Source organism: Helianthus annuus, chromosome 6 (assembly GCF_002127325.2).
Source record: "Helianthus annuus cultivar XRQ/B chromosome 6, HanXRQr2.0-SUNRISE, whole genome shotgun sequence".
Lineage (NCBI taxonomy): Eukaryota > Viridiplantae > Streptophyta > Magnoliopsida > Asterales > Asteraceae > Helianthus > Helianthus annuus.
Genome location: NC_035438.2, coordinates 108,251,349 through 108,266,615, shown reverse-complemented (window position 1 = coordinate 108,266,615; position 15,267 = coordinate 108,251,349). Strand labels below are relative to the sequence as shown.

At 41.3% G+C, this 15,267-nt stretch overlaps 1 protein-coding gene across 1 annotated transcript; it reads right to left on the bottom strand.

Annotated features, from left to right (window-relative positions):
* Positions 1 to 8,172: 8,172 nt before the first annotated feature.
* On the bottom strand, positions 8,173 to 8,648 carry LOC110919898. The gene is made up of 2 exons (XM_022164148.1): positions 8,446 to 8,648; positions 8,173 to 8,371 (listed from the first exon to the last, which is right to left on the bottom strand). Exons 1-2 carry the CDS (start codon positions 8,646 to 8,648, stop codon positions 8,173 to 8,175), a joined length of 402 nt encoding a protein of 133 aa, XP_022019840.1.
* Positions 8,649 to 15,267: the final 6,619 nt, after the last annotated feature.

The following is a 15,267-nucleotide window of genomic DNA, read 5'->3' as shown; positions in this document are numbered from 1 at the left end:
GGAGCTTACGCCTTCCATAGGCTTGCCAAGCAATCAATCCTCCTCCTTTTTAACTTTATACCTTTGTAAATATCAAGAGGACTTTTTGGGTGAAGGGTTAGGCTTGGGCTAAAGGTGGGTGGTTGGGTTAGTGGTTAGTAAAAGGGCGAAAAGCGTAAAAAGCGTCGGTTTTCGTAAGACCTTTTTTTTTGACTTTTTATTTAATGAAGCATTTTTTTTTCAAACAAAGTTCTTTTTGATAACCTTGTTTGTTTATTTCTTTTGGCTTCATTATTATCATCATTTTTCTCTGTTTTTTTTTATAAGGAAGTCATAAGAAAAACCGCGCTTTGTTACTAAAATAAAGGGTTTAAAATGAAAAAGGGGTCTTGGTGGGAAAAATGGTGTTTGTTTTGGGTTAAGAAATGAAAAGGTTTAGGCTCAAAGGGGTTAACTAGGGGGATTTTGGGTAGGTGGTAAAAAAAAAAAAGAAAAATAATGGTGTAGAAATAAAAAGGGTTAGTCCTAATGCCTCTATCATTTACTTACTCGGGTTTAAGTTGGTAAGGACCGGGAATGTATCGTCGTGGCAAGTTCTAGAGTCATAAGAAACCAAGCGGCTATTCACACAAGAAACGAAAAATGAGCATTTAGTTTAAAGATGTATATTTGTATGCTCAATAAAGGCTCAAAACTCACTTTTGTGGGAATGGGTTTTTATGTGATCAAGTATATATAATTAAATTTTAACTAAGCTTGTCATGCCGTTTCATAATTTTCTTATGTTGGTTCTTTTTATCACGACGTTATAGGTTGTAAATTTGTAACAATATAAACTTTTTAGAATTTTGAAATTCCCAAATTAAACCAAGACAAGTAAAAAAAAATGAAAAGTTTTTGAAAAAATTTGGGGTGTTTAGCGGTTCCAATAGAGTTTTGAGTAAGGCTTGTAATTAGGACTTGCAAAATTCAAGGTTTTAGCATCCCCCCACACTTAAATTACACATTGTCCTCAATGTGTCCCAAAAATAAGATTTTCGGTTGATTAGAATGTGTAAAAGTGGGTTAAAAACAAGATTTTATGGTACTGGGTAGCTGAACACGGGGTGGTGTTGGCTCAGCACGGCCCCATGTCCAGACTGCCAGTACCAAAAGTAAACAGAAGGCTGGGCACGGGGGCGTGTTCAGTGAGCACGGCCCCGTGTCCAGGTACCTGAACTGGGCATTTCTGCAGAGTTTTGGGCACCGGGGCGTGTTGGGTGAGCACGGCCCCGTGCTGAACTTGCTGTAATGAAGAAAAATCGTCGGAAGGCTCTGTTTTTATGTATGGGGTGTTGGTTCAAGCTTCCCTTAGCATCCTTCACCATCCCGAGTGTGTGTTATTCCTGAAAATTAAAAACTAAACTAGAAAACATAAAAGTTAATCTAAACTAAACTATGGATAGTTCCGCGGAATGCCTCCGTGGTACGCCACGTTTATAAGGGTCCTTGGCTAGACCCTCCTTATCGGGTGGTTCTGGCTCATCTTTAATTAGGGGGTTATTATTGCCAAAAGGATATTTCATTGAGCGCTCAAGATCTATGCTCCTTTTGAATGCCCCTAATTGAAGTGGTAGATTGTTGTACTTCCGGTTTTTCAAAGCTTCATGAGTTTTTACAAAAGGTCGTCCCAACACTAGAGGAGCTTCATCAAGGATGACAAAGTCGGTTGGGATTACCATTTGATTTGTTTGAACCAAGATATCCTCAACTACACCGATTGATTTTATGATTTTCCGATTAGATAGAAAAATGGGTATTTGAAGTGGAGCAAAATCACTAATACTTAATTTTTCGAAAATGTAGTTAGGCATTATGTTAACACAAAGATCTTTATCAATGGTGATATTACTAATAAAGGAATTTTGAAAGAAACATGGAACCGGTGTAATGTTAATTTCAAAAGGGTCTTCTTTTATTAGCGAAGTTTGATCATTAGTTAACTTAACACTTACCATTGCTTCAATTTTAGTGCTAGTGTTTAGCTCTTTTAAAAACTTAGCATGAGTGGTAACTAAACAATGATTTTCGAAAGTAGGTGACAAGAGATTAATTTCTTCAAAATTAGACTCTTCTTGTAGTTTAACGTTATCGGACTCACCTTTTTCGTTGTTTAACTCATGTGTCGGTTTTTCACTTTCTTGTTCTTCCATTTTTACATTTTCAACTATCTTTACGTTATTGTTACAATTTAGTTCTTCTTTTGCACGGGATTCCTCTTCCCTTGCGCGAGATTCTTTTATGCAACGTTCGATAGTTTTAATGTGTTCTAATATCCTATTGGTCACTTCGGTGAGAGAAAAAGAATTGGGATCCTCAAAGCTTGAATCCGGTTGTTCGATCCTTGGCTCCTCATAGTACTCATATGAAGTAGATGGTTCACACCATTGTTCTTCATGGTAAGTATATGATGGATAAGGGTCGAAACTTTGTTCTTCATAGTACTCATATGAGGTGGGTTGTTCACGCCATTGTTCCTCATAATGAGAGTATGAAGGTGGTGGCTCATATCTTGACTCTTCAAAGTATGAGTATGAAGGCTCATACCTTGGTTCATCAAAATATGAGTATGAGGAAGGAGGTTCATACCTTTGGTCTTCATAGGATGTGTATGAAGTTGACGGCTCGTACCTGGGCTCCTCATAATAGTTGTATGAATTGGATGGTTGATATGAAGTATTATATTGAACCGAGCGTGTGTTACGACAATTAGTGCAATAATTACCCCTATAATCATCCTCATCATAGGTGTAGTTGTAGCCTCTTGAGTATTGATCCATAAGAATCACTCAACAGACCACAACTGAGTCTCGGGACCAGAAAACAAAAATAAAGACGGAAACAGAGGCTGGACACGGCCCCGTGTCTGGTGAACACGGCCCCGTGTTCAGGGTCTGTATCTGGGCGTTTTTATTAAAGTTAATGATCACGTTGAGCACGGGGGCGTGTTCAGTGAGCACGGCCCCGTGTTCAGGCTCTGTATCTGGGTATCTAACTAAAAATATGCAGCACGGGGGCGTGTTCAGTGAGCACGGCCCCGTGTTCAGGCTACTGTTAAATGCAAACTTAACTAAAATGCAGAAAAATGTGCGCGCGTTTTAAAAAGGTTTTGAAAAATAGATTAGGCCGTCGATTTTAAGCTTTCTTAAAATCCTTGTGTCCCTGGCAGCGGCGCCAAAAACTTGATGTGTGTTGGTGTATATATAATTTATATGTATAATTTAGCCCTTTTTATACCTTTAGCCAAGTTTTAAATTTATAAAAACACGATATTCACTAACACTAAACACACATATGGGCAAGTGCACCCATCGTGGACGTAGTATAGTGTTGGTAAGATACCGAGGTCGTCCAAGGACACAGGAGCTTTTAATACCGGTTTATCCTCAACGTCTAATCAAATCAAAAAGTGAGAAAAATGTTTTTAAACTAAGAAAATAAAAACTAACTAAATGCTGAAAAATAAAATAAAAACAGATAGACAAGATGAATCACTTAGATCTGACTCGTGTATTAGTATAACCTTTGATTATTTTCGCACTTTTGCACTTGTTTAAGAGATTATCTTAGTTATTGTAGTAGGCCCCTCTTTTGAAGGCGGCGTTACCCTCAACCCAGTAGTTTGAGTCAGCAAGGATACAATCCTAAAGGGTCGGATTATTGGAAGATAATGAATTAAGTTATTAATGCAAATTATGGTAGGCCCCGCTTTTGGCGGTGACGTTACCCTCGACTAAGTAGTCTGAGTCAGCAGGGATACAGTCCTAAATAGCCGGGTTATAGTATTAATAGTAGTTAACTTATGAGGGGGTCAAAGAGTTTGGATCCCCGCCATCCAATACCTATGGGAATTGAAGGAGATCCTACTAAATTTGACCCAGGTCCCTTGCAGGACCTCTAAACGCTGAACAAGGGCAAGACCCTTACCAAACCGTTCCCTTAACCCCCGACCAGGTAGCCAACATACCTCCATATAGACCGTGGAGATATGAATGGTGAAAATCTTTTATTTTATATAGACAGTAAAATAATGCCAAGACACCACGGACAAACGATAAGGAAAGATCACCTTCAACATAAGCAACTAGTTATTAAAGTCATTAATACAAAACCAAATAAAAAGTGCAAAAGATTAAAAATAAAAAGTATTATACTAAACACTTGTCTTCACCAAGTGATGTAAGAGACTTAGGCAAACATGGCCTTGATTGTCAAGAACTCTTACTATCAATCTTGGATCCCGAGACGACTCACACACTCTACGATGGACAATGGATGATGGTGGTGGATGATGGTGTTATGGTGGTGGTGGGTGGTGGATGAAGTGTGGGAGAGGTAGTGTGCCAAGGGATCAGATGGAATGAAACCAAGTACTCCTATTTATAGGCTGAACAGAAGGCTGGGCACGGCCCCGTGTCCGCTGGACACGCCCCCGTGCCCGTCTGACACTCTCTCTCCTCATTAATTGTAATTCGCAATTACAATTAATGCGCCTGCTGTACTTTCACCACGCCCCCGTGCTCACTGGACACGGCCCCATGGTGGGCAATAGAAGCTTCTACAAGTTTGTCTTTTATGCTGCTTCTTGGGCACGGCCCCGTGCTGGCTGAGCACGGGGCGTGTTCAGGCTTATGTTTTCTCTTCTTTGCTTTGGAGGATGCCGTTGAGGGTTCGGGCAGTCTACTTTTATTCCTTTCCTTGTATTTATGCTAGAATTAGTTGTCTTTTTGCTTCTTTTGTGAATTTGAGCTCATTCCATCCTGGAAATACAAAAGGAAGACAAAAATACTCTTTTTCCAACATTAGTACTTAAAAAGGGTTAGTTTTATGCCTTAATTGATGTGATTTATATGTTGCATTTTCCACACATCAAATACTTCTTTAGAATATACCTAGTATGGTATGTGTGAAGATCCCACCAAATCTCTGTCTTTGGAATGGTCCAAATGTGCAGGAATCTTGCTGCATTTATAGAAAACGACAGCACGCTGGACACGGCCCCGTGTCGGCTGGACACGACCCCATGTGCAGACGAAATTCTGACACTTTTTGTCCGTATTCTGACTGAAAGTCAGACGAGAATCTTTTGGTGGACACGGGGGCGTGCTGACCTGGACACGACCCTGTGCCTAGAAGCTGTTTATGAAGTTTTGTCTATTTTTAACGAATTTATCCGAATCAGGTGGTTCCTTACTGGACGGAACAACATCGAAGTGCCTGAGATACCTTAGTTGCCCTACTTTTAGACGAGAACGTAAGAGGTTATCGGAAAGGGTGATTCCTATGCTAAATGTAGGTGGACAAGTCCAACCCTTATCCGGGCTCTCGTTAAAGAAGGTGTATGTCGAATCGCTCAGGTCTATGTATGCATCGACGGAAGTCGATGTACAACCTTGACTATCTTCCACCCTTCTTCGGCCTCACCAACGACCATGCCAGAATATTCGCAAGATTGGCTGGCCGACGCTCAACCATGCACATCAAACAAAACAAACTATGCTGATTCACTTTATTATCTCCTTCATGCCTGCCTATCAATGTTGCTACCAGTATCTTGTGCACAAACCGATAAAAAGGATCTCTGATATCAGACGCCACCATGTTGTTTGAAAATGGTGAAATAGCAATCGTATGCCAAAACCTCTTTAACTCCTCCTTTAACACACAAAAATCCTGCCTCTCCTTCACTACCTGCCTCAGCAAACCCCTAAACTCCTCAGACTCGACCTCCTGGCATGATTAAAATCCAGTCGCCTCTGCGAACTGTGGTAGTGTCATGTTGAAAATCCTTTTACCTAACACAAACGCCACGACATCCGGCTCATCAAACCCTCCCGGATGCCTATACTGAAATGTGGAATGAAACTCTAAGGCAAGCTCGTAGTACTGAGGCGCGTCACAATCCAACGCCATCCTAAACTTGGGCCCTAGCAACTCCTGCAGCCTCTCAACCTGCCGTAATCACCCAACTAGCTCCCAATCAATCCTCCTGAACTCCAGCAGCCTCACATCCTTAATAACATCCAACCTGTAGTACTCATCCGTATCATAAGCAAATCGCAGCAACGGGCTGTCCAACCGCACCGTGCTCTGGCCGTGTGGGATCCCGTCATCCCTATACTCAACCTCCCTAAGCGGCATATCAGCCGGCTGCTCCTAAGCTTTAGTACCGCGCCTCTTGCGCTTTGTACCAAAGACGATCCTTCACCTGACATCCTGTTCAAACAATTCAATAAACGTGCAAAACAGATGAACAGTTAGTAACCACGAACTATTTTTGGTATTTTTGAGTTTTTTAATTTTTATAATAATAATAATAATAATAATAATAATAATAATAATAATAATAATAATAATAATAATATACAGTCGAACGACGGCCGTATAGCATTTCATTCGCGGCCGTTGTTCGAAACAAGTGACTTTATCGCAAACATTTGAAAACAAACCGAACTTTGCCAGAATGGAGATTAAGTAAGAGCGAAGCGGTTTAGATAATCAAGCGAAAGCGACTAATACGCAAAACGACACTAAAACGACTCAAACAAGACTCGACGCACTTAAAACGACCCTAAACGACACAAACGACATTATTGACGCAAAACTAGATATTTTGACACAAAATACACAAAATCGACACTTTTACCCCCTCCCGGCACTTTGCTCGTCCTCGAGCAATCCCAAGTGCCGAAAATAATCAACGTGGGGATGCAACGGATACGGTTCGCAATTTTAGTGAAAAATCGTCTTTTTATGTTAAAATGCGCGAATCATATCCCCACACTTGAACTTTACCTATCCCAAACTAAATCATCTGCACAAATCACACCACAAAGATCCAATAGACGTCCAAATGTGTCCTGTTTATAACCTGGCCTAACTGGTATTTATATCTGAAGTCATAGAATTTTTCCGCTTATAACAACTCAAACAACCCCCCCCATCATACTTATCACTATCCCATCCGAACCCCGCTCAAATCAATCAATTTTCACCTTTATACCATTCAGCATAACACTATAACCAACCCGAGCCACTCACACCCTTATAATGCCCTAATAACAAACCTGCTCATACTCGACGGATTCTAAACGACATCAATAACTCGACATCCAGCAAGACCTTAAACTACAGATGCACTCGACAAACAAAACACAACCCTGCCCTGAACAAAACGACTCCACTGACCCGATGAAAAACAAGACAAACATGTATATTACTAACTAAACTTACTAGAAACACTGACCACACCTACTGCAGACACAAATAAATAATTACTGACCTGGATGAAAGATTCGACACCACTACTCTACTGACTCGACGCATGGACTTACTGACTCGAAACAGCAACATAGACTCGACAATGACTGACCTAAAACGAACACTGAACCCCTAATTACAAAACAGAAAACACAAAGAGATATACTCAGGGACATACCTTGTTGCTGATTACGACTTGAGCTAGCAAAAACTGTGAGTGGTGGTGGACCAGTGATTTCGGCGGTGGTGGTAGTGAAGAAAATGGAAGGTGGAGGTAAAGGTGGTTATAAAATGGTTAATCGGCGGTGGAAGGTTAAGGGAATAGTGGTGGTGAAGAATATGGACGGAGCTGGTGAGGGTGGCCGGTGGTTAGTGGTGTATGGTGGAGGCAGAACGGTGGTGGTGGGGATGTAAATCGCCGGAGAAGAAATGGGCGAAAAATGAAGTTAGGGTTTCAAATGGATCGATTTGGGGGTTTTCACAATTGTTGCCGATATACAAAGCTCACGCGGCCCGCGTAAGGTTTAAGTTGAGTGTAGGCGGGCCGCGTTAAATAGACATAAAGTCTTACGCGGGCCGTCTGGACAGTAAACAGCAACAAAAGTTTGGACAGCAACAACAGTTTAGCTGAAAACTTAATTTTTTATATTACCATTTTACCCCCAGCCCGTATTTTGTCGTTTTTAAGGTAAAATGTACCTGTGATGCTGCTCATTTGTCGTCTCCTCCTTCGTGAAGGTGATGAAACCTGCGAAAATACTCACGACACACAAAAGACACAAAAATACGAAAAACGACGCAAAAGACGCAAAAACACATAGACACTCAACTAACGACGCGACACGAACAATGACTCAATGTACATACTATACACTCGAGTTTTCACTCAAGAAACTACACGGTGGTGCTAGGCGGGTCCGAAAAAGGAACGGTTTCCTCTTCGGCGGTGTCGATGGGACCTCCCAAGTAGCGTTTCAACCGATGTCCATTTACCTTCCACGAATTCGACTTATCTTCATCAAACAACTCCACGGTACCGCACGGAAAACGTCTTTCACGACATACGGCCCGGACCATCTCGACTTTAACTTTCCTGCAATTAATTTCAACCTCAAATTAAATAAAAGCACTTGATCACCCACTCGAAATTCTTTCAACTTCCGCAACCTTCTATCATGCAAAGCTTTCGACTTTTCCTTGATGCTCCACGAACGATTATACGCGGCGTCAAGAAGCGCCTCCAACTCATGAATTTGGAAAAATCGTCTCCTAGCGGCCTCGGTTAAATCACGATTCACCGTTTTTAGCGCCCGAAGAGCCCGATGCTCTAACTCGACCGGTAAATGGCACGCTTTCCCATAAACAATCATAAACGGCGTCGTACCTAGTGGCGTCTTATAGGCGGTGCAGAATGCCCATAACGCATCGTCCAACTTGTCGGACTAATCTTTTCGACTCTTCCCTACCGTCTTTTCTAAGATTCTCTTAACTCCTCGATTCGCGTTCTCCACTTGACCACTCGTTTGCGGATGATACGCGGTAGACAAACGGTGCATAACTCTGTATCTCTCCAACGCCTTCTCCATAACGACATTGCAAAAATGCGTACCGCGATCACTAATAATTGCCTTAGGAGTACCAAATCGCGTGAATAACTTCTTCAAGAACCTCACCACCACTCGTGAATCATTCGTAGGAAAAGCTTGAGCTTCCACCCACTTCGAGACGTAGTCAACTGCAACGAGGATGTACCGATTCCCACTCGAAGATGGAAACAGTCCCATGAAATCAATGCCCCAAATGTCAAAGACTTCCAACACTTGAATAGGATTCTGGGGCATCTCATCCTTGGATGAGATGTTGCTGGTCCGTTGGCAATGATCACACTTTCTCACAAACTCCACTGCATCATTCACTACCGTCGGCCAATAAAATCCACAATCGAAGACCTTCTGTGCAGTCACGTGCGGACCGTGATGTCCTCCTGTCAAACCCTCATGAACATGCCAAATGATGTCCCAACCATCCTCTCTACTTACACACCTCCTCAACACTCGATCACCTCCTATCCTGAAGAGGTAAGGCTCGTCCATATATACTTCCGCGCATAATTCAAAAGCTTTCTCCTCTGCTGGCGATTTATACCATCCATCACGAACCCTTCGGCCAAATAATTGGCTATATCGCTAAACCACGGTAAATCCTCGGTCCATGCCATAACCGAATCAATAGACTCATGAGGGAATCTGTCTCCTATCGCCTCCTCATGAATCTCCTCTCTTCTCGGGTCCTCTAAACGCGACAAGTGGTCTGCCGCCACATTATCTGCCCCTTTCTTATCCTTAATTTCAATATCGAACTCGGAAAGAAGCAGGATCCAACGTATAAGGCGTGGCTTCGCGTCCTTCTTCTGAAATAAGTAACGCAGAGCGGAATGGTCGGTAAACACAACGGTTTTCGAAAGAACAAGGTACGAACGGAACTTGTCGAATGCAAAGACGACTACTAACAACTCCTTCTCCTTGGTGGTGTAATTCTCTTGGGCATCATTCAAAGTTTTACTCGCGTAGTAAATCAGGTGAAAATGATTCTCCCGTCTCTGCCCTAACATCGCACCGACTGCGTAATCGCTCGCGTCGCACATGAGCTCGAATGGTAAGCTCCAGTCAGGTGACACGAGGATCGGTGCACTCACCAACTTCTCCTTCAGAAACTCAAACGCTCTAAGGCATTCCTCGTCAAAGACAAAAGGAATGTCCTTCTCCAACAATCTTGTCATGGGGCGTGTAATTTTAGAAAAATCCTTGATAAAGCGCCGATAAAATCCCGCATGACCGAGAAAACTACGAACCGACTTGACACTAGTCGGCGGAGGAAGCTGGCTGATCGTATCTATCTTCGCTCTATCAACCTCAATGCCAGCTCGTGAAATCTTGTGCCCTAGCACAATACCCTCAGTCACCATGAAGTGACACTTCTCCCAGTTCAACATCAACTTCGCTTCAACGCACCTCTTCAACATCCTTTCAAGATTCATCAAGCACTGATCGAAAGAACTACCGTATACTGAGAAATCGTCCATAAACACATCCATTGAACTCTCTACCATATCCTGAAAGATCGCGATCATACAACGCTGGAATGTAGTTGGAGCGTTACATAGACCAAACGGCGCGTCGGTACGCGTACGTGCCATATGGACATGTAAAAGTGGTCTTTTCCTGATTCTCTGGTGCGATAGGGATCTGGAAGTACCCCGAAAACCCGTCGAGAAAGCAATAGAACTGCTGACCCGCGAGACGCTCAAGCATCTGATCAATGAATAGGAGCGGAAAATGATCCTTACGAGTGGCGTCATTGTTGGACCGTTCTATGACCCTAAAAGTCAGTTAAGGCAGTTCATATTTGCGTACAAAGGCGGAATCAGTGTAAACAAAGTAACAACAGCTTTTCCTCTTTAATTCCTCTTTATAAACACTTTCTGAGTCGTTTTACAATGATTTCTGACAAAAATCCGGCAGCACCTCGACTCTAGTTCTGCTCCAACTGATGCAGAAGCGAAATCACATCTAGGTATTTATAGATTTCAGATTTCGCTCCAAATAACATGATCGAAACCTCATGAGTGAAATCACCAGATCAATTGGAGCGAAATCACCTATCAAACACACTGGAGCGAAATAACATGACTAGCTGGTTTCGCTCCAAATGACATATGTGTCATTTGGGGCGAAATCAACTCCTAAAACCCTAAATTGATTTCCGTGCTCCAATCTAATCTATCTAGACCTAAGACTCTATACAGACGTAGTTAACAGACATTTAGTGCACCAACAGACTCCCCCTTAGATGTTGACGAAGTCTTCAGCTCCAAGTCTTCAGTCTTGGTCTTTTCTTCAACTTTGTCTTCTCATCGTAAACACTCCATCTTCACAGGTTCAGGTTCTCTTCCTAGCTCCATCTTCAATCTTCCCTTTGACTGTTAATCCAGACTCCCCCTTTCACAGACTCCCCCTCTCAATATGCTGGGATCTGAGATCTTGATCTGGTTCAATCTTTGACATTGTGCTTCCGTGGGAATGATGAAGTCCAAAACCTGTATCTTAAACATCAATCATTACAAACTTATCTTTACACAAATAAACACACAGTCTATCAGTCCTAAAAATCCACTCAAGTATTCAGGTCCAAGTCAATAACCCTAAGTCAATAACCCTGATTACTCAATTAATCTATCAAGTCCAATTTAATGACCTTGGTTGATCATTTGACAGAAAGAGACTGATTTTGTTAAACATTTTCAAACATTTTCTGAAAATACAACAAGTATCAAATTAATGAACTTGTTTTAACTTTGAAATAACTCAAACTCCATCAAAGTAAGCTCTCCTCATACTTCAGCTCAGAACTTTTCCTGCATCTGCTTCAATCTTCGAGAATCCAACGATTAACTCTCCACTTTGGTTTGTCAAAAATAAAGCAGAAATGAAAAATCTTTTTGGATTTTATTAAAATGTTCTACACTAAGAAATGAAAAACAGAAACCTAAATTGCAAAAATTAAAGAAATTTAAACTATTTACAAACATATTTTTGGCAAGCCTGTCAGGGAATCATATCAGCTTTTTAGACGAATTACAAGTACCGTTAAGATTCATTTCATACTCAGACTTAAACAATTCACCTCGATTTAGATACGATTTCAATTTATTCAGGATACGATTTAGATATCTTATGAACTTAGCTCATTCATGTGTCCCACCTCCTGAATATACTCCCGTATCCAGAATCCCAATATTCAGTCTTACAGGTGAATATACCACAGATGATATCTGTCAGGGGTTAAATGCGAGGGCCGTGAGAGCTCAGGTCGATACTTCCGTATACGCAGAGAGATGACGGCTTCGACTTTTCGGTGTGTCCCCTTTAGAGGATCTTTTGATTTCAACAGCAGCGACTATCAATTTTATTGTTTCATCAGCTTGCTGAGGGTGATGCTATGTTTCAAGCATTTGCAGAAAGTATTATTCGGGGACTAGATCAGAACTTCCATTCAACAGAAGTCCCGGAATAATACCCCATATATCACTGGGTATAAAGACCTAGTATCTCAGAATAAGGGACCTTTCAAACGAGATTTTAGGGGTTACCTATATATCCAAGTAGTGTTCCCCACGAATTACGCAAGTTTGAAATTTTAGGTTTATATCCCGAATAAATCTACTAAATGTGCGAAAACCTATCGACACATCATCAGTGAGACTGTTTAACTCATTTTAAACTTTACAATTCTTTAGCATACTATAACTGTCTAGCCAATGTACTATCATTTTCCCTTTTTACACAAGCTCTTTTTCAGTTTTCTAATGTTTTTGGATTTTGAAATTTTATCATGTTTTTGTATTTTTGCATTTTTTACTGTTTTTGTATTTTTCTGAAGATATAACTACTCCCCCTAAATACCAAAACAAGTAAAAAATCGACAAACCATTGCAGATTGTCTCTCATCTTCATCCGCAACAGTATTCTCATCAACGCCAATAATGCCATCTGACACTGAAAGAAGCTTCATACCGTTCAGTTTTAACAAATATTTAAACCGATTTTTATCAAAAGCTTTGGTATGTAAATCAGCTTTCTGTTCGTCAGTGCGGATTTTCTCAATTCGAATCAACTTTTTCTCGAAACAGTCGCGAATAAAGTGATGTCGAATTTCTATATGTTTAGTTTTAGCGTGATGTACTGGATTCTTTGTTATATTTATTGCGGCCTGATTATCAACAAAAAGAGGTGTGTTAAGAAACTGCAAACCGTAGTCGCGCATCTGTTGCTGTATCCACAGGATCTGAGAGCAGCACCTGCTAGCAGACACGTACTCCGCTTCACATGTAGATAGCGCCAAAGACGTTTGTTTCTTACACTGCCAGGTAACCAATCTTGGTCCAAAGAACTGGCATCCTGCAGTTGTTGATTTTGTATTGACTTTGCAGCATCCGAAATCCGAGTCGGAATACCCTTCGAGCGTAAAGTCGCCTTTTCTAGGATACCACAACCCCAATGTAGGAGTTCCCTTCAAGTAGCATAATATTCTCTTCACAATAATCATATGCGAAGCTCTCGGGTTAGATTGATATCTTGCTGCGAGGCACGTTGGGTACATGATGTTAGGACGTGAAGCAGTTAGGTACATCAAAGAACCTATCATGGAACGGTAGAACATTTCATCAGCCCTGTCTCCGGTGAGATCTGGGTGAATCCCATGATTTGTTGCAAGAGGGGTAGCAGCTGGAGTAGAACTTGACATCCCAAATTTCTCTAGAATATCATGCACGTACTTCGTCTGATGAATGAAAATTCCTTCAGGTAGTTGTTCAACTTGTAGACCCAGAAAGAATTTCATTTCCCCTTTGATGACATTTCGAATTTTTGCTTCATCACCTGTTCGAAATCTTTGCACATATTCTCATTTGTCGACCCAAAGATTATATCGTCCACATAAAGCTGAACTATCAGAAGATTTTTGTCGACCTCTTTAGTGAAGAGAGTGGCATCCACTTTTCCACGTGTAAAGTTTTAGGCTAGTAGGTGTTGAGACAAAGTCTCGTACCAAGCTCTCGGGGCCTGGTGTAAACCATACAACGCTTTTTCCAATAAGTAGACTTTGTTCTTGTGGATTGGATCGGTAAAACCCGGTGGCTGACCGACATAAACCTCCTCTTTGACCTTCCCATAAAGAAACGCCGATTTTACATCTAGCTGATATACTTTGAAGTTCTTCCAAGACGCAAATGCAAGGAAAATTCTGATTGCCTCTAGTCGTGCCACAGGAGCATAGACTTCTGTAAAATCAATTCCCTCCTGTTGACTAAAGCCCTGAACAACAAGTCGAGCTTTGATCCTTACAACAACTCCTCTGTCGTCTCTCTTACACTTGAATACCCATTTCGTATTAATTTTTCTATGACCATCCGGCAAATCTACTAACTTCCACACACCCAACTTTTCAAACTGACTCAATTCTTCTTGCATCGCAATGACCCACGAGTCTTCAGTAAGCACCTCTTTGTAAGTTCTCGGTTCGATCTGTGAGATAAAACAACTTAATGAAAAATCAGTTTGTAAAGGTGCTACTGTAGTATAAAAACATGTAAGGCCCTGGTCAATTTGACCTCTCGTTCGAACACCTGCTTGCAATTCTCCTATGATCAACTCCTCTGGATGATATGAAAGAGTTCGCGGCATCACTTCGCCTGGAACATCCACATCGCTTTTTTTGGGTAAAGGGTTTACCCCAGTGATTTCATTCCAAACAAAACAAAGAATACACAAGTGGAGTAGAAACACCTACACCAATTCTCTTACATGACATGCCATATAAGAGTAAACACCAAAAAGAAAAACACAGCTAACAAAGCCAAACTAGATAGACACAAAACAACGCCAAATCAGTTATCTTCGAATGTATCCACCGACATCAGCTTCCAATCATCCAAGGTCTTCCTCACATGCGGCTTATCTTTATACTTGAATGATAATAATTTCAGTCTCACCATATCAATAATGATGCCCGTTAACACTTCCGGTGGTCTCAATTGATTGTTAAAGAATCTGTAATTCCTTTCTTGCCAAACATAATACGCAGTCGCCTTTATAGTAAGTTTAGCAATAACTGAGTTCAAAGATCTGGAACTAGCTTTCGGTTGCAGCCATCTCATGATGTCTTCCCACTTATTCGGAACCTTCTTCATACAAGACCTCTCTTTGAGAGCATCCAAAACATTTGAGGAGTACGAGCATTCAAAAAACAGATGATCATGTGAATCCATCTCTCGCTGACATAATAAGCAACACATCATCTTCATAGAACCACTAGTAATGCAATTCCATGTTCGAATTCTGTCTTGTGTCCATAGTTTTCTGCGAAAGATCAGCCAACAGTGAAAAGAATGTCTAGGAATATTACATCCCGACCAAACCAACTTTGCCCATT

Excerpts from the sequence above, each read along its gene's own strand:
- LOC110919898 (XM_022164148.1), bottom strand. The coding sequence starts at position 8,648 with ATGATTGTTTATGGGAAAGCGTGCCATTTACCGGTCGAGTTAGAGCAT. Across the intron at positions 8,372-8,445 it reads AAAGCTTTGCATGATAGAAG|GAAAGTTAAAGTCGAGATGG; the intron begins GTTGCGGAAGTT and ends AATTAATTGCAG.